Below are 26296 nucleotides of genomic sequence, written 5' to 3'. Positions count from 1 at the left end.
CCCATACGGCATCAAGCAAGCTTTTGCTGAACTGGAGCCGTTCCTCTTCATCAACTTCTGGCTCTTCAAACTGAGGAGCAATTTCACTGCTTTTAAGTTCGCTCAAAAGAGATCGTCGTGCATGCGTAAATACTTCTTCTTCGTCGTCATACCCGGGATAATCATTGTCATCATCGATACCATCGTCTAGCAAAAAGTTGTTCATGTTTCCTTCTACGAAGCCAGGATCATTATAGCCAGCGAGTGGAAAATCGTCCGAGTAGTCGTCAAGATTTTGCTCTTGCTCTTGCTGTTGTTGTTGTTTTTGTTTATGTCGTTGCTGCTGTGGCGATAGTAAAGATAACTGTTGATTATATAAATGGTGTCGTTGGGAAGGTGACGTTTTGTCGCGATCAACAACTTTGTAGTTGCGAGCACCTAAATGCCCACCACTTCCACTTCCAAGGGCAGGAGCCGGACTGCTGCTAAACACAAGGTCGCTGCTGTTACCAACGAAACTGCCAGTGCTTTTTATTCGTTCTTGCGTCATAATGTCGGGTTGGTCAAATAAGTTTGACGTTTCCAGCATGGCTGATCGTGAAGGTGTCAGCATTCTGCGCAGTAAATGAGGTGACGAAGGTGAAGCATTGTCGATGCGAGTTCGTTTGGCAGTAGAGCAATTATTGCTATCATGGTCATCGTCTATATCCTCCTGGCTTTGTAACGATCGCCTTGATGAAGTAGGTGTCATTGCAGCAGCAGAAGAAGAAAGTAGTTCGAACCGTAATGGTGATGATACATTGGTCATAGAGGACGTTGCCTTGTCGGCTTTCACCTGCGACATATTTTTGGGGGTTTTTCGTGTAATGAAGGTGAAGAGAGAGAAAGTGGAAGAAGGTTGGAAAAGCGTTACAACAAAGTTGACAGAGGCACAGGATAAACCTACCGGCATTTAAATCTCTTTGGACAGTTGAATCACCACCACCCAGTTGCCGCAGTAAGAACAGTAGTGTCAGTTCTCCACTTCCATCTTTCAATAATTTGAGTCTTAGAGTCTAGACTATGCTTATACGAAGCAATAAAAAATTATTGTGAAAGTAAAAGAGCCCACCATTATATAAAGGCGCTTAATGGTTAAAAAAAAAGATGCGTTTGTTTATAAAGTAAAAAGAAATTGTACATAAATAATGCAAATGTTACAGATTGCGTGCGAGTGTATATGCGTGTATATTGTTGTTGTGGTTTATCTGCTACCGATACGATTATGCTTCATCAGCTGTTTGTTTCTTCTTCTTGCCTCTTCGCTTTCGCAACTTTTTCACTTCTCCGTCGTTAGAATTCTTGTGATACTTCTTGGACGATGACGATGCCTCCGGGTCTACTTCCTGCAACTTGGCCTGTATGTGTTTGCTGAAATCCTTGTATTTCATATTTCGGTTTTTATTAAATATCCACCTCTCGTGCTGCAGTTTGCGTTCGTTGCGGTATCTACAATTTAGGTTCGATAAGACGTTAAGATACTCTTCTCGAAAATCCCCTACAGTCAGATATAACAGAGATCACTTACGGTGCCAGCATCTTCATGCCTACGTATTTGTTCAGCTCAACATCGTCAGCAAGCAAAATTTCCTCTGCAGACAAGCCAAAGTTCTCTGGTTCAGCTTTTCTGTATTTATAACGCGTGGGCAAATCACCACCAATGACATCTTCAAAATTAAGCGAGTAATATTCGTCCAGAAGCTCCTTGGTCTTTTGCTTCTTCTGTGCCTGTTCAACTTGGACATCGACACCGCGTTTCCGCTTGCTTCTGGTTGCTTCATATTCGTCACCACCAGGGAGGTAATCGGCATCCATCATGACGTCTTCATCCGACTGATGATCTTGAGCCTCATAAAATTGATCCCCTTCTTCATCTTCGTACATGGTCGTATCAATATCGTCGTTCCACGTTGGTTTGGCATCGTCTGCTAGTCCATTTTCATAGTAGTCTTCACCAAACATCTTTTCCATCTGCTCGTCGTATTTGGTCGGATCAAAGTCTCCTTCCAGATCCAAGTTATCCAGGCCCATGGCTATTTACACAGCATATAATATCATTTCGTAGTCAATAAAACAGCTACCTCAAACCATTTCCGGTAAATAGAAAAACATACCGTCGTTGCCAGTGATATCTCGAATTTCCTTCAATCGATCGTGGATTTCCTTCATCTTTTGATTACGAGCACGGCCAAGTTCTTCGTTCTTTTCACGGATCATGGTTTCTCTTTTGAGTTTCTTGCGCTCACGTTCTTTTTGACGCTTGTTCAGCTTCCTTCGTACAGATTCCTCAACGTTACGAGAGTGGGATACCAGTGATGCGCCTCCCCTAATGTGACAACAGTAAGCAAACATATCTTTCTTCCTAGTCCTTCCTGCTCTAGACAAAAGAGATATTTACTCTTCCTCAAAGCGAAAGTTATATTTGCTTTCGAAACGATCCACTTCATCGAGATGCTCTTCATCAACATCCTTGTCGAGACCGCCCTGTGTTCCTTGCTTTTTGTCACTCGGCTTTTCTACCCAACCACGGTTCAAAACATAGCTTTAAAGCCGAATTTAAGTTTAACATTAGGCAATCCATCTTTCTTTCTCGCAGCAAACTGTATCACTTACTCAATCAGAAATGCATCGTCTTTGCTGACGTTGGGGTTTTCCTTATAATTATCGTTCCAATCTTTGAAGGCTTTGGCAGTAGCTTCATCAGACTATAGTATAATAAGCGTGAGCCAACCATTTCGTGGTATAAAATCCACTCCCTTCGATACACCGCAACGTTTGGAAAAAAAACTTACCGCAATGTTCTGAAGCATGAAATTACGATACTTGGCATCTTCTTCCTCTTCTTCTTCTTTGGTCTTGATCCGCTTCTCTAACAAGCCGCCACCCAATCCTTCATCGTCATCATCAGACTCTTCTGAATCTACGGCCTTGACAGCGTTCAAGAACTCGTTCTTGATATCCCTCTGTTCTTGATAATGTGATCGAGGTCCATTATCTACTTGTTCTTCTTCTTCATTGACATAGCCACCATGTTCAAGCAATACTTCGCGCTCATAATCCTTGAGCGTATAGCTTTTCTTGTTGTCTCCTGCCTCCATTAGTTTTTTTTTTTTCAAGAAATTCTGTTTCGCAGTGGCCAAATCTTGTTCATTGAAAAACTTGTTGTTGGCATCGTACACACGGGGATCTTTGGTTTGAATAGCTGCAATTGTGCGTAGAATTTGAGAGTCGACGGCGGGTGTGAGCATAGCAGCGTTTTCGTCCTCCTCCTCGTCTTCACTTTCTTCTTCCTCTTCTTCGGATTCGGATTCGTCTCCGGATCCTTGGTCAGAACCTTATGGAATCAATAAAAAACCAAAGCGAACATTAGCAATTCTTCGGGACGTAGCATTTTATAATCTCGACTAGAGTTTTTTTGTCGTATATAAGAGAGTTTTTGTCTAGAATGTGATGTTGTACCTTCATGCTCACTCTCCTGCACTAAATTTATGTAAACAATAGTGATGAGTTAAACTGGCAAATCGTTGAGATACATGCTCTTTGTAAACAAGAGCTAAGCAACTTACGAATGGCAGGACGCTCATAGTCTGCGTCTTCGTCGGTTCTTTCGCGGATTTGCACCTGAATCTCTTCAGTATTCGACATGGTGTGTGCAGAAACTTTAAGTAAAAAAATCTTTTTTTAATGCACTTTTCCTTTCGGCCACGGCGTGGTGACTGTAGTACAGAAGATAAGGGCGCTAATCTATTGGCTACATGCAATATTTGTATTTCCGACGAGCACAGTGGTGATTTCCATCATTCCGGCCTCGGGCCTGAAGGCCTATGCCATTTGTCGATATGGCATTACTTATTTCTTTGGATCCAGTACATCAGGTTCAGCAGTAAGCGGTTAGCTTGCTCTATACATAATTTTTTTTTATATCTCCTTAACATCCGCCTTTTCCCCTCCCGCTTTCACACATCCGACGATAGAGCCACAATGCCAACAACCAGCAGCAACATTCTTGTTGTTTCATTGGTACCTGACTTATCAAAGCTTGTTTCCTGTTGCTTCAGCGACTTGTTTCCTTTCGCTAGAAACGGTATACTGATCAGCATCATTTGCTAGCCCATCTTCTCTACATGATGCAGCACCTGAGCTTGGACCTTGCAGGCGTCAATATATAACCTTGTTATTGATACCCACGACTTTTCAAATGCCTAAATAAGTGCGATTTCGCCGTCATTTTTTGTGGTAAAGAACACGCCAGTAGTGTCGCTTAATAAAGAAATAAAAGAAAAAATGATACATACTTGTTAAGCAAGGATATGCGCACTTAAATATCCATACAATGTTGCTACTGACTGTTAACCCCAAAGTCCTCCCATGGATATATGCTCCAACGTGTTGCCACATAGCGCACCAAATTTGTCGTCGGCACATCGTGAATCCTTCTCGAATACAGTAGTGTTTGCCTTGATAGCTTATGTTGACATTAATGACAACCGGCATCTGTCACAATTTTCATGGCAAGTACGTCAACTATCATCAACTTAGATCTACAGATTTGATAGCCCTAGACTAGATAGCTACCTTTTAAGCTCTACGGTCATTGAACATATACATGGCTAATCATGATAAGTCAGATAATTAAACCATAACGCCCCACCAATAAGTCTCCAACATCCTTTATCAAGCTTTATAGACATGACACTACTGCATTAAAAACCAATCTCAATAATCAGTCTTTTTTTTCTTTGCAACGATAAGCACGTTCATGCCGTCATATTTGTTTGTAAATATTAGAATTTCAGCATTGCGACGATGAGTTGTAGTAACAGAGAAGTTTCCACGCATCCTCATATTTACTCTTAGAAAACGGTGCCAGTGACATAACAATTGCAAATAAAACTATACCATAAAGAACATAGCAGATGCATATAATGCATGAGCGGACCAACCACATTCGAAGCCGAGAGCTAATTTGTTCCGAGGAACCAAAAGCGGGTGGGACTGTCGGACTCAGGGTCGAAACCAATGGACGACCTCCAAGCCTCCAAATCCTTCTTGACAAGTCACAACTGCCGAACTTTTTTTCTGAACTTTCGGCAGCCAGCAGTAGTATTCTTTCCTTGCTTCCACCAAGGCACCTTGTATTCCCCCTTTTCTATTATCTTGTATTAAAGAACCCTATTTTCTTATCATGACCAAGTACATTGTTGTTTCTGGGGGCGTAATCAGTGGTATTGGCAGTATGTATTATCTTTATCATTCTTTTGTATTTAGCTTGACTCCTTTTCAGTCTGTGTGTGTGTGTTATGAAAAGTGCAGTCTTTTGTTGTCAAGTTCTGTATTTAATTCCGGAATTACTTTAAACAGAGGGTGTCATTGCCTCGAGCACCGGTACCTTGCTTAAGAGCTTGGGTCTGCGTGTCACTGCCATCAAGATTGATCCCTACTTGAACATTGACGCCGGTCTTATGAGTCCTCTTGATCACGGTAAATTTTCTACCACCTTTTGTTTGTTGAGAACAATAGTTTCCATGACGATGTATTGTGTGTGTGTGTGTGTGTCTCATACATAAACTGTGATATCATCCAGGTGAGGTGTTCGTCTTGAACGATGGTGGTGAGGTCGATTTGGATTTGGGCAACTATGAACGTTTCTTGGACGTTGAGTTGAGCCGCATCAACAACATTACCACTGGCAAGATCTACAGCGAAGTGATTGAAAAGGAACGTCGTGGTGATTATTTGGGCAAGACCGTTCAAGTGGTTCCCCACGTGACCGATGCCATTCAAAACTGGGTTGAGCGCGTTGCTGCCATGCCCATCGATGACTCTGGCGAGCAGCCCGATGTGTGTATCATTGAATTGGGCGGTACTGTGGGTGACATTGAATCCGCTCCTTTCGTTGAGGCCATGCGTCAGTTCCAGTTCCGTGTCGGCCACGACAACTTTTGCTTGATTCACGTCTCGTTGGTGCCTGTCGTTGGCTCTGTCGGCGAACAGAAGACTAAGCCTACCCAGATGAGCGTCCGTGATCTTCGTGGCGCTGGTTTGTCGCCTGACTTGATTGCTTGCCGTTCCTCGACCCCGCTCGATGAAAGCGTTCGAGGCAAGATTTCCATGTTCTGTCATGTCGCTCCCGAGCAAGTCTTGGCCGTCCGCGATGTCTCATCTGTCTACCACGTCCCCGTGTTGCTCCGCGAGAACGGCGTCGTTGACTTTTTCCGCAAGCGTTTGAACTTGGACTCTATCAAGGTCTCTGACGACCGTCGTGCTGCTGGTGGAGAGCTCTGGAAGAAGTGGACCAACCTGACCGACAGCTACGAGCGTCTGTTCGATACCGTCAAGATTGCATTGGTAGGCAAGTATACCAACCTCCACGACTCGTACATTTCCGTGTACAAGGCTTTGGAGCACGCCAGTTTGTCATGCAACCGCAAGTTGGAGATCAAGTGGATTGAAGCCAGCGACTTGGAGGGAGAAACGCTAAAGACGAACCCTATCAAATACCACGAATCGTGGCAGAACTTGTGCTCTGCTGACGGCTTGATCGTTCCAGGTGGCTTCGGAAACCGCGGCATTGAAGGTATGGTGACAGCAGCCAAGTGGGCCCGTGAAAACAAGATCCCTTACTTGGGCATCTGCTTGGGCATGCAAATTTCCGTCATTGAATTTGCCAGACACGTGTGTGGCATGCATGAAGCCAACTCTGCCGAATTGGACCCCGACACCAAGACGCCCGTTGTCGTGTACATGCCTGAAATCTCCAAGACTCACATGGGCGGCACCATGCGTCTGGGCATTCGCCCCACCGTCTTCCAGCCCAACACTGAATCGTCCAAGGTTCGCAAGCTCTACAACGACCAACCTGCTGTCGACGAACGTCACCGTCACCGCTACGAAGTCAACCCTGAACACGTCTCCACTTTTGAATCGGCTGGTCTCAAGTTTATCGGTCGCGATGAGTCTGGTGAGCGTATGGAGATTGTCGAGTTGGATGACCATCCCTTCTTTGTTGGCTGCCAGTACCATCCCGAGTACTTGACCCGCCCTCTCAACCCCCATCCTCTTTTCCGTGGTCTTATTTCTGCTGCCATCGGTCAATTGTAAATACATATTATAATCAGGTTCTCTCTTCCCTAAAAGCGGTATTTCAGTACTAGTAGTAGGTTTTTTAATCATAGAAAAAGCATATTCTCTCTTTATCTTTTCATTTCCCTGCATTTCCTTTCCATCACACTCCCATTCTTCTCTTTGTTCATTTCTCTCCCACAGACAACAATCTCACAAAAGCTCTCTCTCTAATTCCAACACATTCTTAATAATGACTGCCTTATTAAAACAGAAAATATAATCATGCAAAGTCAACAGTGGAATGATAAGAGAGATACAGATATCGCTGCTGATGGGATGGTATCGATGAGGGTGCGTGTGTCTTATTTAATAAATGATCTGTCAAGGCTATTATTTCACAACGACTAAATGGATCCATGAAACCTAAATATCTACATAGAGTCTTATAGCACACATTGTTGAGCTTTAGCAATATCCAATACCCTCTGATTCACTTGGCCTTACGTTTGATTGCTTTTTAGTAGTGCGGGGTATAATTTAGGGCAACTGAATCTGAAAGACGAGGACACAGCCAAGTGAGGAGACAGCTGGACTTTTCTTGACAAGTCAACTCCAAAATAAATATGTGAGTACTTTTTTGAAACAAAGGATCGCACATTCAACTCTTTTTGTTGCCTTGCTCACATTGTTTAATTTACTAGGTCTGATTTCTGGGTCTCACAACAGCGACACTGGTGCAAATATTGTAAAAAGTTTATTGCGAACAACAAACCGGTAAAGAATCATTGATCCATTCACTGCACAAAAAGGTAGTTGCCGGTTTCTTACTAATGGTTCATGTTTTGGTTAGTCAATCGAAATCCACAATGGTGGTCGACAACACAAAGATGCAGTAGAGCGCTTCCTTCGAGACGTGTATAAGGATGGAAAGCAAAGGAAGGAAGACGAAGAGAAGAAGCTAAAGGAGCTCCAACGCATAGAAAAGGTCAGTTGTATGCTAATTAAGTTGCTGCTCAAAAGAAGTAACAACTTTGTAACGTCCTGAATGCATTATAGGCTGCTATGAGTTCTATGCAATCGCAAGGATTACCAAGCGGTAGCTATCAAGGATCAGACTTGTCAGCATCATCATCATCATCACAATATTCTGCAACACGCTACAAATCATCGCTATCACCATCCAAACCTTCCACGACATTCGTACCGCCACCGCCACCAGAATTAAAAGTGGATGAATCAAAACCTCCACCCAATCCGCATAATCTCCAAGGACGAGAAGAGTGGGCCATACCCAGTAACATTGCTACGCCCGGGCAATGGCAGACAGTGGCGCCAATAGAAGGGGAAAGAAAGAATGGATCCTTGGCAGACAAGGGCAACAGAGCAAACACGAAGAAGGCGACGATGACAACGCACGACAATGCACCTGAGTTCCAGGATGACGATGGCGCAGAGGACGATGAGGACTTGCGAAACTTTAAGATTCAAGAAAAGCAACTGCCGGTGGACGATGATGATGGTGGGGACAAAGAAACGAGCAACAAGAATGACGGTGGATCGCTGTTTAAAAAGCGTAAAGTGGGCGGCGGAGGACAAGGTGGTGGTAACAAAGCAAAGAGGAGAATCCGAACAAGGGAATGAAAATAGGAAAAGTGGCCGCGCTCTATTTTAGGTAGGCGATGAGGACCCGACTGGTTATCGTGCATTTGCTCTCCCTATTTTTTTTTTTTTTTTTGGTTTCCTTCTATTATCCACTGCGACCACCTACTTTTTTAATATCCCTTTTTCTTTTCTGTTCAAAACGACAATGGCCATCAGCAATGAAGATCTGCAAGGCTGGTTTCTAGTCATTGTTTCTTCTTTTGCTTGCATTTTGGGAGGTACTTCTGAGTTTAAGGAGCAACGCGATTAGGAGGAAAGAGAGAGAGAGAGAGAGAGAAAGAAAAAGAGATGGTGCTTCCAAAACGTAAATGACAGATTGAGTCCCATTGCAGGAAAAGTGAGTTTACTGAAAAACAAACAAAAACAACAGCTTCAGTTGTGTTTATAGACAAGTGCTGGTCGGCCACGGGACACCAATCTCCAATCCTTCAGAGCCGTGCGTTCCTATCGGCATCCATGGCTCTGGCGTCTGGCGTCTTGCTTTTTTCATCCCTTGCTGTGCTCCTGCCAGCATCACGCCAACGGCTAGGTTCTTCGTCATCGTATCTGGTGTATTTGTGTTTCTTTGGTGGAGCTCTTTTTACGTTGGCGTTAACAAAGTTGATACATGCTTTGACGCCCGATGCGATCCACGCATGCGGCGGGCCCCCGTCACCTGCTGCACCTGATGATGACGGCGAAAATGCGCACCTGCACCACGATTTGGAGCATGGTGACGATGGCGATAGCAATCAGCATGATATTGATCAGACAAGAAGGACTGCTTCCGGTTCCGCTGAAGAACACCATCGTCGTCATCCTGATGAAAATCAGCCTATCAAGTGCAATCTTCATCAGAACCAACACTATGGAACTACAACTACAGCCAATAATCATGGACATCGTCACCACGACCCTAATCAACACCACAGCGACACTCTTTTTAGAGAAGCACATTTTCGATTACATCCTCACCGTCATCAACAACAACATCACAATCACCACCACCACCACCACGATCAATACCATGAACATGATGACCAAACTAGTCGGGAAGACTACCAACATTTCTTACGCATGGGGATCCAGACTGCAGTTGCTATAGGCGTCCACAAGTTTCCAGGTAACAAGAAAATCAAGTAGTAATACCATTAGTAGTACTGTTGATATGATTGTTAAAATCCCGCGTTTCTCTCTATAAAGAGGGGTTGATCATGTTTGTATCCAACAGAGCATCGGCCAAGCTTGGATGGAGCATTACAGCGGCCATGTCGATCCATAACTTGACAGAAGGTTTCATGATTGCGTTACCTTTATACTTTGCACTTCGGTCACGCATGGCCGCATTCGGTTGGGCAGCGCTGCTAGGTGGACTGTCCCAGCCCATCGGTGCGGTGCTTGGACTTGTCCTAATGCGCAACATTGACCAGTCGCAAGAAGATGTTATGTTTGGCACCACGTTTGCGTTGGTCAGTGGCATGATGACACTCATTACTATACAGGTAATGATTTGCTTATATTTCTTTGTGATGATATCATGTATAATATATATATGTACATATAAAGTTGAGGGGGAGAGAGAGAGAGAGGCCCCCCTTTGAGAAAGTAGTGATAAAGTGCTCACCAGCGAAATGATAGAGCATGCTCCCTCAAGCCATCAAGGCGGATACCGATCATCGATATGTTCTTCCATTTTTCTTTCTTGGGATATTTTTTGTCGGTCTGACGGCCATCCTAAAGTCACTATAAACGAAGGCAGAACCACAATAAATCATTATGTATAAGAAATAAATGTAAGACCCGGTGCGTCGATGTGATGTTACCAGGAATGATAAGTGACCACACCACCACAGTTAGCGTACAATGGAATTTCTAGCTTCGGGTAACCGACAGCTGAGTGTGCATGTGACGCCACTGCTGGCTTGGCTAGGGTGTTTACTGGCACTGTGTACATTATGGCTGGTGGGTCTGTTTTGTTGCTATCGTCTGTCCAGTCTGTTCGCAGCCCCACCACGGATCGAGCGAAACTAAAAAAAAAATTGCTTGATTTCAATCCATTCAGTCTGTTTAATTGTTCCTTTTCTTAAGCCTTTTTCCTTTCCAATTTTATTTTCGTTTTGGCGTTTCTTTCCTCGGGTCAAACGCTCCTGTGCTCCCTTTTTTTTTTTACTATACATGCTTCAGTAAATTTTTACTTTACTTTTTTTCCCTCTCTTTCTCCCCGAAAACAAAAGAAGCCTGCACGCAGCAAGAACGAACGACGAACAGATACCACTACGTCCGCTATGCCACCTTTGATGGCTTATTTCACACGCAGGCAGCCTACTGCAAGCAGTAGTAGTAGTGGTAGTAGTAGGCAGCCGATGCCGCATACTAAACAACAACGACAACGACGACGACAACAGCAAGTGGGAGACTATGTGTTAATTCGGACGATCGGTCGCGGATCCTCTGGTACAGTACGCAATTGAAACCCAAACAACAGTAGTATACTACTCAACTACTCATAGCGCTGTCTCTATTACTGATAACCGCTGTATGACTGTCTTTTAGGACAAGTAAAACTTGCAAGACATATCATCACAGGCGAATACGTCGCCATCAAGATGATTGCACGCCGTCACCTGCTTTCATCGGTAGCCATTGCTCGAACTGTCGAACGCGAACTCGCCATCTTGCAGCTGATCCAACACCCGAACCTCATCATACTAAAGCACGTACTTCAGGATCCAACGTACGTCTACTTTATTACCGAATACGTGGATGGTGGAGAGCTGTATCATGTTCTCGCCGAACAAGGACGACTTGCCGAGACCGAGGCCCGAGGCCTCTTTATCCAGTTAGCAACGGCTGTCGCATGGTGTCACACTCACCACATCTGGTAATAAACGCAGCTTTACTAGTGGCAGTAGCCGTACCCCCAAAAGAAAATAACGTTCTTCCTTTCTCCTTCCACACACACACACTGCATAGTCACAGCCTTTCCTCACCCCTCCAGACCTCCACCTCCCTCCTTATTTTTTTATGAAGATACAAAGAACGAGCCGCTAATAGCGACTATTATGTAGCCATCGCGACCTGAAGCCTGAGAACATTCTGATTGATCGAGATAAAAAGAAGTTGAAGGTTGCTGATTTCGGCATGGCTACCATTCAACCCTCCGAGTGTTTACTCAAAACAAGCTGCGGGTATGTAGTGGCTTGTCCATGCTGCCATCACTATTCTTTGGGGGGGAGGGGAGGGGGAGGATGGGATGAGAGAAGAGAACTGAAGAGAACGAGAGACGTTATTGATTTCAATATGACCTTTTCATGCCTAGATCTCCGCACTACGCTAGTCCAGAGATAGTGACAGTACGTTTTTGTTGATGATCTCTCTCTCTCTCTCTCTGTTTTTAATTCAATCTCTACAAGCGTTTGTGTTTGTGCGTGTGTGTTTATGTTTGTGCGCCCCGTACTATGGTTTCTTTTTTGTTTAAACGAGTTGGCAAAATTTCCTTCTTAGGGCAAACCGTACTACGGACCACCGGTCGATGTCTGGTCGTGCGGCGTGATTCTGTACGTTCTGTTGACAGGCCGCTTTCCATTTGACGATGGCCATGTTCCTCGCTTACTTGCCAAGATTAAAGCCGGACGTCACCGAAAGCTGCCCGATTACTTGTCATCTTCTGTTAAAGACCTTATTCGATCCATGCTGACCGTTGATCCGAACAAACGAGTCACCGTAAGTGTTGCTTGTTTTTAAGGTGTTGTTGCCAGTAAACAGCACTTGATATGAAGAGACGATTAGGAGGAGCTCATGGATTCTAAATTGTCTTGCACATGAAATTACAATATCCCGCCCTGTTTATAAATGCTTTGCAATGTAGATGAACGATGTACTATGCCATCCATGGGTAACAACCTTAAGCAATGATAACGTCATACTACGGTGTCGTTACGATAGTGCTGCTCCTGCTGTCATGTTTCATCAACTAGAGAATCCGGTGATCACAAGCCCTGACAACCTTTACGGCACCGTTTGGGAAACACTCAAAGTGCTTTGGAGAAACATGCCGCGTGAAAATATTATTGCTGCACTCTTGTCTGACAAGTATGGATTACGTATATGCATGAAACAACGACCCGCATTTTGTGTGCTTATTATTTTTCCCTTGATGTACAATAGACCAAATGTTCAGAAGCTTACATTCTGGCTCCTGCAGAAACGTACAGAACGTTTGGCATGTGGCGAAGAATCGCAAGAGCAAGAACGACAGATTGTCGATCGGAACCATCAACAAATGCCGCGCGACAGCAACAGCAGCAGCAACAACAACAATATTACATTAGAGACAAACAAGGAGCTATTGAATCATCATTCCCTCCCTATACCTTTTCCGTCTTATCGCCGTATACCCTTATCGCTCTATGATAAGGTTAAATTGTGCTGCACGAATGATTACGATGGTTATGATGTCCTTTTCTTATGCCATTGCTTATCCAACTCGAGCACCATGTCATCATCGAATTACACCAGTGAAAAGAGCCAGAAGCAACACCAAAAACAGCAACAACAGAATCTAGTTCGCAGGTCAATGAATTTTTCTGCTTCCTATCATGATGAGGTCGAACTATCTCCTAGTACTGCGGTCGATTATCCACCGGATTTTGTAATGTTTGATGGTCAATCAACCAGGACAATGACAACAGACTCATCTTCCGTGTCGACACCTAGCGGCAATCACTGTTGCGACGAACTTGCTTCTGCTGTGTGTGGGTGGTTAGTAAACATGTTTCTGATATCGTGTCATGTAAAAGTTGAATCTCCTATCGCTTAATTAATGCATTTTGTATGTTCATTAAACAGTGACATTGATTCATATCAACAGCTACAGCAAAAAGAAGAACGATCAATTGCCAATGCCGCTCCTATCGGGAGCCATCATCTTCCCAGCAGCGCTATACGACAAAAGAGAGCATCAAGCATCATCAATAACACATTCTATGGCTCCAATATGTTCACCAATCACAGCACACGTCCCTCGCATCTCAAATCAACCACGGCAGAAGCGATTGTTTCGCATGTTATACCCGTTGCAGAACACCGTATGGCTATTACTAGCTTTCAATTGAAGAGTACACACCAGCAGCAGAAGCGGCAGCATAATAATACCGGACTATTCAAGCGACCTTTTCGACTAATTTGCAACTTGCATCAGGAATTGTTCCAGCCCTCATCACCATCATCATCATTTGAAAAAACGGTCGCCGCCGCTACTGCCACCACCATAGACGACCTCAAAACAACAGCAGCAACAATTAAATCCAAAAACATCTGCGCGCCACAAAGAGCGGAAAACAGATATTTGACGATGGTTAACAAGAAGCTTCATCGATGGCTTTTCTATACTCTAATGTGGTTAGATGAAAAAGTTCTATATGGGTGGGAAGTGTCGCAACAGAATCAGCAAAGCAACGAATATGATGTACACAAGGTATAGTATGATAAGCAATTCAAGAAGAAGCACACTTGCAGTAGTTGTCTTACTAATGATAAATACAATATTTCTCTAGATATACACCATAGACTGTGCTGCTGACCATGAAGGAGAAGCTGCGGGCAAGCTTCAGCAGTTGTTGAGCCAGGTATAAAAAATGACATATATAGTTACTACTCGGAAATGTCACACGCACATGCATACGCACAAAGAAGTGGTTGAATAAGTCAAAACTGATAAAGAATACACACACACACAGTATCTTGGTGGTGATTTAAACGGGCATCTATATCCTAGTGGACAAATAATATGGTCCGGATCTATGCTTGCCGCAAATCCAAGTAAGGACTATATAGTTTCTATTACTACCTTGTACACCAGTATATTAAGAAGCTTTCATTGTTAATCATACCCGGCTAACCACTTCATCATCGCCATCTGTAGCAGACTTTTTAACAAAGCAAGACCGACAACTTGAATTTCTCTGCAACATTACTATTCTAAAGAACACGTTTAATGACGACACTATTGCCACGACGGAAAGCAGCAGCCGCAGCACCAGCAACAACATGTACAGCTCCACTTTAAAAACCCTGGCACGGTTTCATTTCATTTTAATACAAGGTGTGTAGTCATTATGTGTCCTACACTCCTGAATCAACGGTGCAATTGGAAATAATCATTCATACCTCTTTTTTGGCGTTGTCTCACACATAGGAGAACCATACTTTATGAGATCTACTGTAAATACGCTTAACCAACTGTTTGAAAGCCACGAAACCCAAGCAAAACTCGTCTCTGAAGCAAATGGATGGCTGCTTTAAATTTCTTACATATAATATTCGTTTTTTCTTTCTATATTTCTGCTTCCTATCTCCACTTCATTTTCATTATCTGCTAACATATACTTACACAGCACTGGGGCGTACACATTATATATTCTACTTCCTTCTTATTTTCACATTTGTTAGCATATATACATATAGCATTCTCTTTAACTTCATCCATAATTCTCTGTCATAACTAATATAATAAGAAAACCCAGCAGAATATCACATACTGCAATTTCTGTCTTTCTTTTCATGCGTCGATAAATAACTGACTACATGTTGAATATTGCAAAGTATTGATCACATCAAGGCGTCGTGGAGGTATGTAATAAGGTTATCGCTTAGGCACTGTACTGCTTAAAATATATGTGCTCACAAGCAAGACCCACTGTCCGAAGTAATTGAATGGGCTGCAAAAAGCACATTCTGTAATAATGATGGCCGTATCTCAATATGCTTGCATGTGATACATAATTTGTTAGTCAAAGGTTTAGAGAATAACCTTGTATTATCTATCGTTATAAAGTATCCTTACAAGCAGACATCGCATATATAGTGAGTATTGGCTTTCTCTTTCTTCTTCATTTGGTCATGATCATCTTTAAATAGGGGCAGTCATACAAAAAAGCCACATGTGTGTATAATACGAACCATATTTGATATACTGTATGCAAAGTTGCATGAGAAAAACCACGACAGGAACATTGGCTTCTGTGTTCTGTATATCTACGACGGATAGAAAACCCAGTTTCTTGGTATATTTTGTGAAAGCCGTTGGCATCGTTGATAACTCAAATATTCGTATGAGGTGTGAGGAAGAACTATACGAAAAATAAGCAAAGCTCAAAATGACGATAACACGATAAGCCGTAGGTATTTAGTATATTATAGCAATTATATGCACACGACAATCATGCAGTTTCTCAATCCATCGCTACAAACCGCCGAGAATACCAGCACTGGCATGCATAGCGCGTAGTCCAACAGACAGACTCGTTGGCGTAAAACAGGAGTCATCCAAAACGATCAAGCTTCAATTTTTTGCATGACAGCTTTTTAGTCCAGCTTTCCAAGCCTATATCGGCATGACGTGTGTTTCCATTTTCAATCGCGGTAAACCAAAAGAGAAAAGTTTTTTTTTTGTTCTTCGATACATAATTTTTGTCTCTCTATCTTTTCAAATAGGGTCCTTTCCTCCTCTTTTCTCTCGCTTTTCTTTATTTTTGCTTTTTCTTCCACTCACTATAATACGAAATGGCCTCTCCTGCTGCTTCCCCCACTACATCTGCACCAAATAAGGATAATGGAGCACCCGTAGATACTCAGAATCCCGAACAGCAGCAGCAGCAGCAAGGAGGACAGTCTTCAACAACGACGCCACCCGTTCCCACCGGCTCGCTCTATGTTGGCGAATTAGATCCAACTGTAACAGAAGCCATGTTATTCGAAGTTTTCAACATGATTGGTCCCGTCGCTAGCATTCGAGTATGTCGCGACGCGATCACACGACGAAGCCTTGGCTATGCATATGTCAACTTTCACAGCAGCGACGATGGTAAACAAAGGGAGAAAAGTGATATGTTTGTTGTTTTCTGAAAGAAAAAGGTTCTTGCGCTTTTACGTGAAAGAGAGAAAGAGAAATGAGAGAACAAATTAAAGGACGGTCCATTGATAAAACGAATTTCGCTGTATCCTCCTCTCCCACTCCTTATATTTATGTACGAACGAACACGTCGAATCACGCAGCCGAACGTGCCATCGACTCGCTCAATTACAGCTTGATCAAGGGCCGACCTTGCCGTATCATGTGGTCCCAACGCGATCCTGCACTCCGTAAGACCGGCAATGGCAATATCTTTATCAAGAACCTCGATCCTACCATCGATAACAAGGCCCTTCACGATACTTTCTCGGCTTTCGGTCACATTTTGTCCTGCAAGATTGCTTTGGACGAGACCGGTCAGTCCAAGGGCTACGGCTTTGTACATTACGAAACAGAGGAAGCAGCTGATATGGCTATTCAAAAGGTCAACGGTATGCTTTTGAACGACAGAAAAGTGTAAGTGCTGGATGTGTGCTCGAGAGAGAGAATGTCTATTACGTGTAGGAAGGAAAAAAAAGTGGGTGCGGGGCGCCTGTGGCGCGTGCTAAAATGGGGATGGTTGGTAGTCTAACACTAACGTTTACATGAACACCAGTTTCGTTGGACACCACGTCTCTCGCAAGGAACGTCAAGCAAAGATGGACGAGATGAGAGCCAACTTCACCAACGTGTACGTCAAGAACATTGATGGTCTTGTCTCTGACGAAGAACTCGGTAGCCTTTTCCGCAAATACGGCACAGTTACCTCGGTTGCTATTGCCAAGGATGACCAAGGCGTGTCCCGCGGATTCGGTTTTGTCAACTTTGAGAACCACGAGGATGCCAGAAAGGCTGTGGAAGAACTGAACGATACCGACTTTAACGGCCGAACCCTGTATGTTTCGCGTGCCCAAAAGAAGAACGAGCGTGAGCAAGAGCTGCGACGACAGTACGAGCAAGCACGTATGGAGAAGCTCAGCAAATACCAAGGTGTTAACTTATACGTCAAGAACCTCGATGACGACATTGATGATGAGCGTCTCCGCCAAGAATTCGCCGTGTATGGTGTTATCACCAGCGCCAAGGTGATGCGTGACGACACCACCGGTGTCAGCCGTGGATTTGGCTTTGTATGCTTCTCGGAAGCTGATGAAGCAACCCGCGCTATTACTGAAGCAAACGGACGGATGTTGGGATCGAAGCCTATCTACGTGGCGCTCGCTCAGCGAAAGGATGTCCGTCGCGCACAGTTGGAGGCTCAAATGACCCACCGTAGCAACATGCGCATGGTAAGAATATTAATTTAGGCACCCGTCTATGTCTTGATGACTCACTCGCGCCAATCTCAAATAATACGTTAGGGTGTTCCTCCCGGCCCACCTCCAGCTGGTTATATGCAGCCTGGTATGTTCTATCCTCCTGGTCCTGGCGGCTTTGTCCCCGGTCCTGGCCAGGGCGGCCCACCCATGTTCCCTCAAGGCGGCATGATGCCTCCTCGTCCCCGCTGGCAGCAAGGACAGCCACCCATGCATCACCAAGGTGGTCGACCACAACACCAGCGTCCCCCACGCCAGCCCCGCAAGCACCACCACAACAACAATAATAACAACAACAACAACAGCAGCAGCAGCAATGTCAACAACAATAACAACACCAGTGCTCCTGCTGCCGCTGCTGCCGCACCCGAACAACAACCTGACGCCTTGACTGCCGAGACAATGGCTGCTGTCCCAGCCGAACAACAGAAACAGATGTTGGGAGAGCGCTTATACCCGCTCATGTAAGTTTTTGCTAACTGACCTAATTATTTACTACATGCATCGCCCAGAGGGAAAGAAATGATTAATGTGGGGTTTCTTTATCCATGATAGTCACCAAGCACAGCCCGAATACGCTGGCAAGATAACGGGTATGCTCCTGGAAATGGAAAATAATGAGCTTTTGCGTTTGTTGAACAACAAGGAAGCGTTGGATGAAAAAATCAGCGAAGCCATGGAGGTCCTCAAGCAGCACTTTGATAGTGCTCAAGAAGCCAGCGCTGCCTAGTGTATTAGCGCATCAATAAAACAAAAAGTATCCGATTTTAGCTGTAGTACCTGACGTATAAAGTTATGATTGCTGCTCTTTGTGTTCTCTTTATATTCGAGTTGGCTGCGTTATGTGCTGTCTCAAAAATGGCAAGAAAGGGTTGCTTCTGGAGACTATCATGGGTACATATGCTTACTACCTAGCGTTTGGTTTTTGTAACAGGTAATCTTAGGAGAAGAGTGATGTCGTGTTTTCTCAAGGACACTGATTTAGTTCGGTGTAGAGGAAGAGGTATATTAAAATCGTCATCTGTGATTATTCGTACCATTATTTGGTAGCGATGATTGGTGGCTGCGAAAAAAGGACAAACTACAGCAACAGCAACAACAGCGATAGTGATATTGATTCACCACAAACATATGACGGGGAAGAGCCTAGACAACGACGATGAAACGTAGGCGTAATCACTAGGCACGTGTTGGTGCCGTGGTGATGCACACATGTTGGCTTATTGTCCGATTTGAGGCGTGCATGATCTTATGTATTATCGCAGTAGAGTGGATATGTACGGCTAATAGTAAGAATGGAGATACAGTGACTGTCGGCCAACTGTTTGCGACTCATCGATCAAGTTTTACACGAATACTCCATTTAAAAGTTTTATCGATAGTAAGAAAAATTCTTGCTTAGCAACTTGCTTGGTGATCAAGTGCCCACAGTGCATTTGCTAAACACTAGAGGTACTTTTATCTTACGTGATGCTACGTAGTTTGACACTGATAGAAACACGTAGGCATGGAAGCTCATACCCTGACACAGCATTGTTGCGGAAGGATTGTATGTCGCTGATACTCAAGTTAACTTGTGACAAGGATGAAGGTTTTAAAAAAGGCGTACTCCAGCACTCATTCGATATAGGGTCCGCTAACTGTGTATTTGGTATTTTGAAGCATGTGATGGTAACTCTTGCTTTCACAACACGGTATGCGTTTGCTTGGACATGCATCAGGAAGAAAGGTCCAAGAAAAACGAGCAGAACGAAAAGCCGGCTCACGTAAATGTTCCTACTAGAATATACAACACACCTTGTTGCCATTTTAAACTTTCTTTCGTCACCTCGCGTCTGGGACCGTGGGATCAAAGCCACAGCAATCGGCAATAATGATGTATATACATAGTCCACAGAGATTGTGATTTGCGAGCATTCAAAAAAAAAGTCTTTTTTGTTTTTTTTTTGCCCGGCGGGTTCGTTCTCGTCTCACCCTTTTACTGGCCATTCTTTTTTATTTTTTTTTCTTTCCAGAGCAAAAGTTTACTCTTCATCATCTTCGGCTTCATCATTGGCAATGTTGAAGTAACGAAGCTCGAAGGTCTGCTTGTCAGTGGCAATGACGCGCAACCAGTCACGGATCTGGTTCTTCTTCAAGAACTTCTTGGTGAGGTACTTGAGGTAACGCTTGGAGAAAGCAATATTGGCCACAACGGTAATCTTGTTATCGGCGCTACGCGAGATCACGACGGATTCACCGAGGTTGTTGGTACGGCCCTCGACCTTGATGCGGTCATGGAGGAACTTTTCCTATTAAAGTGCACATACTTGTATTAGTTGCTCTGTGTTGCTTTCAACAAGGCAAATGTGATATTGAATTTCATGGACTTACAAAGGCAGCAGCATCAAAGATCTTGTCATTGGCGGGAGCCGAGCAGTCGATAACAAACTTGGACTTCTTTGTGACGGGAGTAGCCTTGACGGGAGCCATTTCGAATACACAACAAATATGGGGAGAGAGAGAGAGGGGGTGAGAAAAATTTTGTGGACGAGAAATTTTTTGTATCATTCATGACTGCTTTTCCCGGCTTTGGTGATGGCGACTTGCAGCAACCAATGAATGAAAAGGTGCTCTTCCAACAAGCTTGGACTATGTACACATCATCCAGCGTTCCTCACAGCAATTGACATATGCATTTTAGCGATAACCCGATGACTCCATTGACTATATCCACCAACTCCTTAAAGCTTATTACTGCTTGTGCAATAAGCACGAAACATGTCACTAAGCCAGAGCACGGAGGCGTCACTAATTTTTTCTGGACTCTAAATCTACGAAAAAGCTTAAAATCCTTGTACGATGCAACGTACCCGGAAGTACATTTGGAATAAGGAAAAAAAAAAAGGCAGGAACAGCAGCCACTCTTGCCTTGTGACGATCATTTCCTCCTCCACGGGATCTGACGGCTAGGCCACATGGATACGGAATGCACATACAACCATGCTGGATCTTTGGTAGTCTAGCAGCATCAGTATGACAAGTGAAATAGGACGACATGGTGTTTATTTGTATATGTTCTGGGACAACAGAAGATCTGTAAGCTAACGTCTACAGTAACGTGCATCAAAAGTCAAGTTATGCATTTGTGTGATCCGCTCAACCCAGCGAATGATAGAAAGGAGAGACACCCACGCGACCTTCTGCAGCAAGTAAGGATCCAGAAGGACGTTACACACGTAAAACAAATAATATAAAACTGACGGAACCCTATTCCTTTTGTAACAAAAAGGCTGCAGGCGTGCGGATCTGGTCATGGGGTGTGTATGTGATGGTGGGCACTCGTAGTATACACAGATCACCACGGCGTTCGCCTCCTTTTAGAGACCTTGCGCTGTCGAGCCTAAATAAGGTGGAGAACAAAAAGAGGGTTCATGCACTGACGGACTGACCGAATGACTGAAGGAAAGAAGGAAAGCATGACGTTTTCCCAATAAGACGGCAAGAAGCTCTGCACGCGCTTGTACGACTGGATGTATCGAAGCCAGGAATTAAAAGCTCGCATGCAAAAACGGACGTTCAAAAAGCCACTTTACTACTGTACTTGACTTGATAGCAACAGCAGTGATTATATAAAGGCAGCGAGGAGGGGGAACAGACAAACGACAACATCCCGGGTCATCAATTTCTCAGTTTTTTTTTTCTCCTCTTTCTTTCGTTTCGTTTCGCTTCGCTTCGCTACTTTTCTTCCTCGTTTTCAGCTTTCTCTACTGTATTTCTGTTTTTTTGGGATAAACAACAAACACAACGACAAGGATGGCTGGAAAAATCCATTGCTTGATCATTACTGGCATTCTGTTGCTGACCATGTGGTGCGTATTCCACAACGGTGCGGACTTGAGCGGCTGTAGTACGACAAGTACGGTTCAACGGATGCAGCAGCAACCGTCGCATGCTTGGCAAGGATGCTTGCGACTCGACAAACCACCTCTGAAACACGGCAATAAGGACAACGAGCACCCAGACAAAGAAGGAGAACAGTATCGCTACTTCTTGCACATCACTGATATGCACGTACGTTGTTGCTCTTCTTCACATATTTGTCACTTTTCCATTGGGAAGAAGAACCCAGCTGACATGTGTGTGTTAACATGCGCATATTCCCTTAGGTGGATCTGGGCTACACACCTGGAACTACGGTGAAGTCCGCATGTCATCGAAAGCGAGGCGAAACATTCCAACAGGAACAGCTACAAGAAACCCTTACAACAACAAGGCCAAGAAAACACCATCGCGTTGGACGGCTTGGCGCCCCATTCGAACACTGCGATGCGCCTCTTGAACTGGCACAGCAGACGATCGACTGGGTTGCACGACATTGGAAAGACAAGCTTGATTTCGTCATTTGGACAGGTGACAACTCGAGGTATGTTCAATAGCCTTTTATATCTAAGCTAGCATGGGACTACACGCACAACAGAGTGAGAGGCGTAATGTAACGTCATTTCACATTAAACTTATTCACAGACACGATTGGGATCGGAAAGAAAGCCGACGGCGGAACCAAATCCTCCAACTCAACCAGAAAGTGACCAGCCTCATAGCCGAGAGCTTGCCAAACACCCCCATCATTCCATGTCTGGGCAACAACGACGTCTATCCACACAACCGTATCGTTGATTACGACGAGATCCTGCCGTTCTTTGAAAACTTGTGGCGATCTTGGATCCCCAAATCGGAACGCAACAAATTCCTGCAAGGCGGTTATTTCATCACCGACATCGGAAAAAACATCCGCGTGGTCTCGCTCAACACCATGTTTTTCATCAAAAAGAACAAGTCAGTCAAGAGTTGTCGCAAGAACAATGGTCCTGCCAAAGACCACATACATTGGCTCGAACAAACGCTTGCCCAAGCTGAAAAGGATCACAAGCGCGTATTGATCATGGGCCATGTACCTCCCTCGCCTCGCGACTACCGGAATTCTTGTTTTACCGAGTACTTGCGTATCTCTGCCGACTACGGTCATGTCATTGCCGGTCATTTCTACGGCCATTTGAACATGGATCATTTCTTGCTCTATGACAGTCAACAGTTCATCGGCAACAGCAAGAAATCATCTCCAGCAACCACATTACTAGAAGCTGACGATGACGATGGCCAGTTGATCCATGTCACAAGGAACATTGAGCGATACGTCGACTGGCTCCGAGGCATGTATCAGTCCATTGAAGCCCCCAAAGACACTGAAGAAGAAGAAGATGAAGACACAACGCCGTCTCCAGGAGATAGTGACAACAACCTTGTGGCAATCCAGGTGTCGCCGTCTGTGCTACCGGTCTACTATCCAACTGTGCGCATTTATCGTTACACCGATTCATTTCAAAGTGGCAACTTGCTTGGTTATAGTCAATATTATGCAAACATCACCCGGTGGGAGCTTGAACATCCGCCCGAGGATCCTTTGGAATATGAACTCGAGTACACGACCGAAAATGATTACGACTTGGACAACTTGTCTCCTAAAAGCTTGTTCAAGTTTGCAAAATACATGATTGAAGGTGATAGCGATAATATGTGGAATGCTTACACCCGCAACATGTTCGTTCGAACGCAAAACGAAACGTTCCCAATCGACGACGACGACGACGACGATGACGATGATGACTACTAATGGACTGAGAAGATGTTTACACATGATTCATTTAACAAAAGTCTTCATATACCAGTACCACCAGCTTTGCTGTAAACTTATCAACACGCATTACTAAACGCTCAACAGACTTTTGCATACCCCACCTCACCCAACATCCATTTGTCCATTTTTACTCACATGCTTGTATATTACTTAGTGTATCTTATATTCTTTCCCTATCATCTACTAGAATCAGCCACCGCACCCAATATTATACACACTCTCGCTCACTGGCTAAACTAACTGCATGTACATGAATCTAGCAGCCACATCCCGAATACATATCATAATACAGATGCTATATTATAATCTTTTGTTCTTTTAAAGAGATGAATGAGATGTATAGGTGCGTGTATGTTGTGTGTCAAAGTGCAATGGTAATGAAGGGGAACTAGGCTTTGTGTGTGTTGTCAGGAATAAGGTTTAAGGTTATTTTTTTTTCTGCTGTCATGCCTTTTGCAGAACAAAGTTTAAAAGAGGCATGATCACGGAGGTAAGGGAAGAAGATGGTTGTCATTAGGGTGGGGACGAAATGTGGGGAAATAAGGGGGAAGTGGCTGGGGGTTAGGAAGGGAAGAGTCAAAGTGAGAGATCTTTAAAGCTCTGTATTCTGTAAAGCCGATATGAAATGTTTTTAAAAAAGATTGTAGTGAATTAGATATGTGTCTTCTCTAATTGTGAAACCAGCTCTTGTTCGGCCTTAGAATCGTCACCACGGGCCACTGGTTCCTTCTTTTCATTTGCCTCGGCCTTCTTGACCAGCTCGTCCTTGTCCTCTTCCTCATCCGACGACGTTTCATCCTCTTCATCCTCTTCCTCCTCGCTATCGACCTCCTCCATATCATCCAGATCGTCCAACGCATCCCCATGGGACCAAACGGCCAAAGCATCTATTAACGACTGAGCCTCGCGCATTTCAGGATCAAACTGGTTACCGTTCAGCTCCAAATGCTCCAAATCCTTCAAATGCGTTCGCACAGCTTCGGCCAATACCAAGATAGCATCGCCACGAATCTCATTGTACTGCAAGTTCAAACGCGTCAAGTTCTTGACGTGGCCATTGTTCAACGCACCGGCCAACGTAAGACCGCCTCTGTGCGACAATAAACAGTCGCCCACATTGAGCACCTGGAGCTTGGGCCAGCTGGAAATCGATTGTGACAAAGCCTTGGCTCCTTTGGCAGTGAATGTATTGTCTTGCAGATCGAGATGTTCCAAATGTTCACATGCGCGCAGTCCCGTAACGAGACGTTTGATACCCGTAGGACGGATGCCGTTCTGTGGCATGCGAACGACGCGTAGCGTTCCGTGTGCAGCAAATGCTGCGCCGAGCGAGGGTGCGCTGCCGTCTTCCAAACGGTTGCGGCCGCAAATAACTGTATGCAACGTCGATATACGGTTCTCGGCTTTGCACTTGTCAGCCCAAGCCTGCAATGCCTTGGCAATCATGGTACCACCACCAATACCAAGTCCATTGTTGTTCAGTCGTAAATGTTGAAGCGTTTTGGTGTTGGATAAAAAGTCAATCAATGGCTCGGCACCAGCAGGTCCAAAGGCATTGTCGCTCAGATCGAGTTCAATCAGTTGGGTTTCTTCAAAGGCATCGCATAGTGCCTTCAACGCCAAGGGAATCTCGGACAACAATCGACCCGTGAAAATGTCGGACAACAAAGCACGCTATACGTTATTTATTTTGGAGGAGATCAGTTTACGATTTTCTTGCTTTTTGCAACAACACAACAACATAAACACGCCAAGAAAGAAAATGAACAATTGTAAACGGATTAACTCAATACCTTGAGAGTGGGCCTGGTCTTGAGCGCAGCTGCCAACGATTGGGCAGCTTCAACACCGATCGTGTTACCGCTCAAGCAAATGACTTCGAGGGCGTCCATCTGGAGAATGGTGTCGACAAATTCTTGGACATCGTCCGAGGTGTTGAGCTTCAAACCTTTGCCAAAGATGGAGAACACAGTGTTGTTCTCGAAGGTGTATAGATTGATTGATTCGGCCATTGGCAAGGTGGGGAAAGAGATAAAACAAAAGTGGTGTGCGGGCGCTGTGTGCGTTAACATTCTGGGTTTCGATTTCCTGTACGCGTTAAACTAAAGCCTGACGAAGCCACACAAAAATTCATGTATAATTGACTTGGCAATAACTCGAAGGCCCCCGAGCACTGCTCTCTCTAGATGTAAAAAATCGTTCGTATGGCTCTATTACTATTCAAGAGTGAGGCAAAAAAAAGTAGGTGGGTATGACTCATAGCTACTAGGCGAATATGGATGTATATGGGCAATGCAAAAAATGTTGCTGTTGTTTTGTTGTCGTACACTTTTCATATACGAGGACGTAATGTATGTATAACTCAATACAAAAACAGCAGCAGCATATCGGTTACAGTAAAGATGATGTCTGGGCGCCGAGCCTTTACTGACTCAAACCTTCAAATCTCTCTTCTGCAATACATAAATGTCGCTTTCATGTCCTCCCTGATAATATCAGCATAAACCACTCGATCGATTGCCGGCTATTATTGGCATATATACAGGCAACAATCGACACGGATACGGATCATGTTTGGGCTTTGCCAAGGAGGCCCGATGATTTTCCTTATGCATCATGCTTTTAATTTCCAGCCTTCGGCTGTGGCGTAAGCTATATTATAATGCCGTTTTCTACCGAGCCTCCTAC

The 26296-nt window shown here is 44.3% G+C and overlaps 10 protein-coding genes across 10 annotated transcripts; 6 read left to right on the top strand and 4 right to left on the bottom strand.

Annotated features, from left to right (window-relative positions):
* Positions 1-1100: 1100 nt before the first annotated feature.
* Positions 1101-3698, bottom strand: BDB00DRAFT_971559 (KRI1-like family C-terminal-domain-containing protein). The gene is made up of 8 exons (XM_053129858.1): positions 3585-3698; positions 3478-3498; positions 2811-3352; positions 2632-2723; positions 2417-2560; positions 2133-2344; positions 1547-2051; positions 1101-1467 (listed from the first exon to the last, which is right to left on the bottom strand). The coding sequence occupies exons 1-8, from the start codon at positions 3661-3663 to the stop codon at positions 1242-1244; spliced, it is 1821 nt and encodes a 606-aa protein (XP_052982748.1). The 5' UTR covers positions 3664-3698; the 3' UTR covers positions 1101-1241.
* Positions 3699-5203: 1505 nt separating this feature from the next.
* Positions 5204-7119, top strand: BDB00DRAFT_758514 (CTP synthase; the record flags this gene model as incomplete). The annotated part of the gene is made up of 3 exons (XM_053119062.1): positions 5204-5252; positions 5380-5499; positions 5603-7119. 3 exons carry the CDS (start codon positions 5204-5206, stop codon positions 7117-7119), a joined length of 1686 nt encoding a protein of 561 aa, XP_052982747.1.
* A 1026-nt stretch (positions 7120-8145) lies between these two features.
* Positions 8146-10636, top strand: BDB00DRAFT_945089 (ZIP zinc transporter-domain-containing protein; the record flags this gene model as incomplete). Its single annotated transcript, XM_053129500.1, has 6 exons — positions 8146-8179; positions 8354-8620; positions 8910-8963; positions 9116-9847; positions 9928-10226; positions 10363-10636. The coding sequence occupies 6 exons, from the start codon at positions 8146-8148 to the stop codon at positions 10471-10473; spliced, it is 1497 nt and encodes a 498-aa protein (XP_052982746.1). The 3' UTR covers positions 10474-10636.
* Positions 10637-10734: 98 nt separating this feature from the next.
* Positions 10735-15266, top strand: BDB00DRAFT_809035 (uncharacterized protein). The gene is made up of 12 exons (XM_053122455.1): positions 10735-11178; positions 11278-11605; positions 11793-11912; positions 12044-12077; positions 12229-12447; positions 12593-12816; positions 12892-13485; positions 13573-14200; positions 14280-14351; positions 14463-14544; positions 14648-14827; positions 14921-15266. The coding sequence occupies exons 1-12, from the start codon at positions 11010-11012 to the stop codon at positions 15025-15027; spliced, it is 2757 nt and encodes a 918-aa protein (XP_052982745.1). The 5' UTR covers positions 10735-11009; the 3' UTR covers positions 15028-15266.
* Positions 15267-16287: 1021 nt separating this feature from the next.
* Positions 16288-18399, top strand: BDB00DRAFT_758201 (uncharacterized protein; the record flags this gene model as incomplete). The annotated part of the gene is made up of 5 exons (XM_053119038.1): positions 16288-16588; positions 16780-17092; positions 17232-17904; positions 17977-18083; positions 18246-18399. 5 exons carry the CDS (start codon positions 16288-16290, stop codon positions 18397-18399), a joined length of 1548 nt encoding a protein of 515 aa, XP_052982744.1.
* Positions 18207-18741, top strand: BDB00DRAFT_809027 (Polyadenylate-binding protein/Hyperplastic disc protein). Its single transcript, XM_053122454.1, has one exon. It carries the CDS (start codon positions 18461-18463, stop codon positions 18659-18661), a length of 201 nt encoding a protein of 66 aa, XP_052982743.1. The 5' UTR covers positions 18207-18460; the 3' UTR covers positions 18662-18741.
* Positions 18742-19200: 459 nt separating this feature from the next.
* Positions 19201-19996, bottom strand: BDB00DRAFT_809025 (uncharacterized protein). The gene has a single exon (XM_053122453.1). The coding sequence runs from the start codon at positions 19737-19739 to the stop codon at positions 19395-19397; it is 345 nt and encodes a 114-aa protein (XP_052982742.1). The 5' UTR covers positions 19740-19996; the 3' UTR covers positions 19201-19394.
* Positions 19956-20403, bottom strand: BDB00DRAFT_758269 (ribosomal protein L22e; the record flags this gene model as incomplete). The annotated part of the gene is made up of 2 exons (XM_053119045.1): positions 19956-20222; positions 20305-20403. 2 exons carry the CDS (start codon positions 20401-20403, stop codon positions 19956-19958), a joined length of 366 nt encoding a protein of 121 aa, XP_052982741.1.
* Positions 20404-21726: 1323 nt separating this feature from the next.
* BDB00DRAFT_869415 (Metallo-dependent phosphatase-like protein) lies at positions 21727-23584 on the top strand (the record flags this gene model as incomplete). Its single annotated transcript, XM_053126605.1, has 3 exons — positions 21727-21984; positions 22080-22336; positions 22438-23584. 3 exons carry the CDS (start codon positions 21727-21729, stop codon positions 23582-23584), a joined length of 1662 nt encoding a protein of 553 aa, XP_052982740.1.
* A 317-nt stretch (positions 23585-23901) lies between these two features.
* On the bottom strand, positions 23902-26003 carry BDB00DRAFT_809020 (uncharacterized protein). Its single transcript, XM_053122452.1, has 2 exons — positions 25402-26003; positions 23902-25282 (listed from the first exon to the last, which is right to left on the bottom strand). The coding sequence occupies exons 1-2, from the start codon at positions 25678-25680 to the stop codon at positions 24260-24262; spliced, it is 1302 nt and encodes a 433-aa protein (XP_052982739.1). The 5' UTR covers positions 25681-26003; the 3' UTR covers positions 23902-24259.
* Positions 26004-26296: the final 293 nt, after the last annotated feature.

The sequence above is a fragment of the Zychaea mexicana genome, assembly GCF_025766255.1.
Source record: "Zychaea mexicana strain RSA 1403 chromosome Unknown BDB00scaffold_14, whole genome shotgun sequence".
Taxonomy (NCBI): Eukaryota; Fungi; Mucoromycota; class Mucoromycetes; order Mucorales; family Lichtheimiaceae; genus Zychaea; species Zychaea mexicana.
The sequence above is the reverse complement of the archived record's forward strand: the minus strand, read 5'-3'. Positions and strand labels throughout refer to the sequence as shown.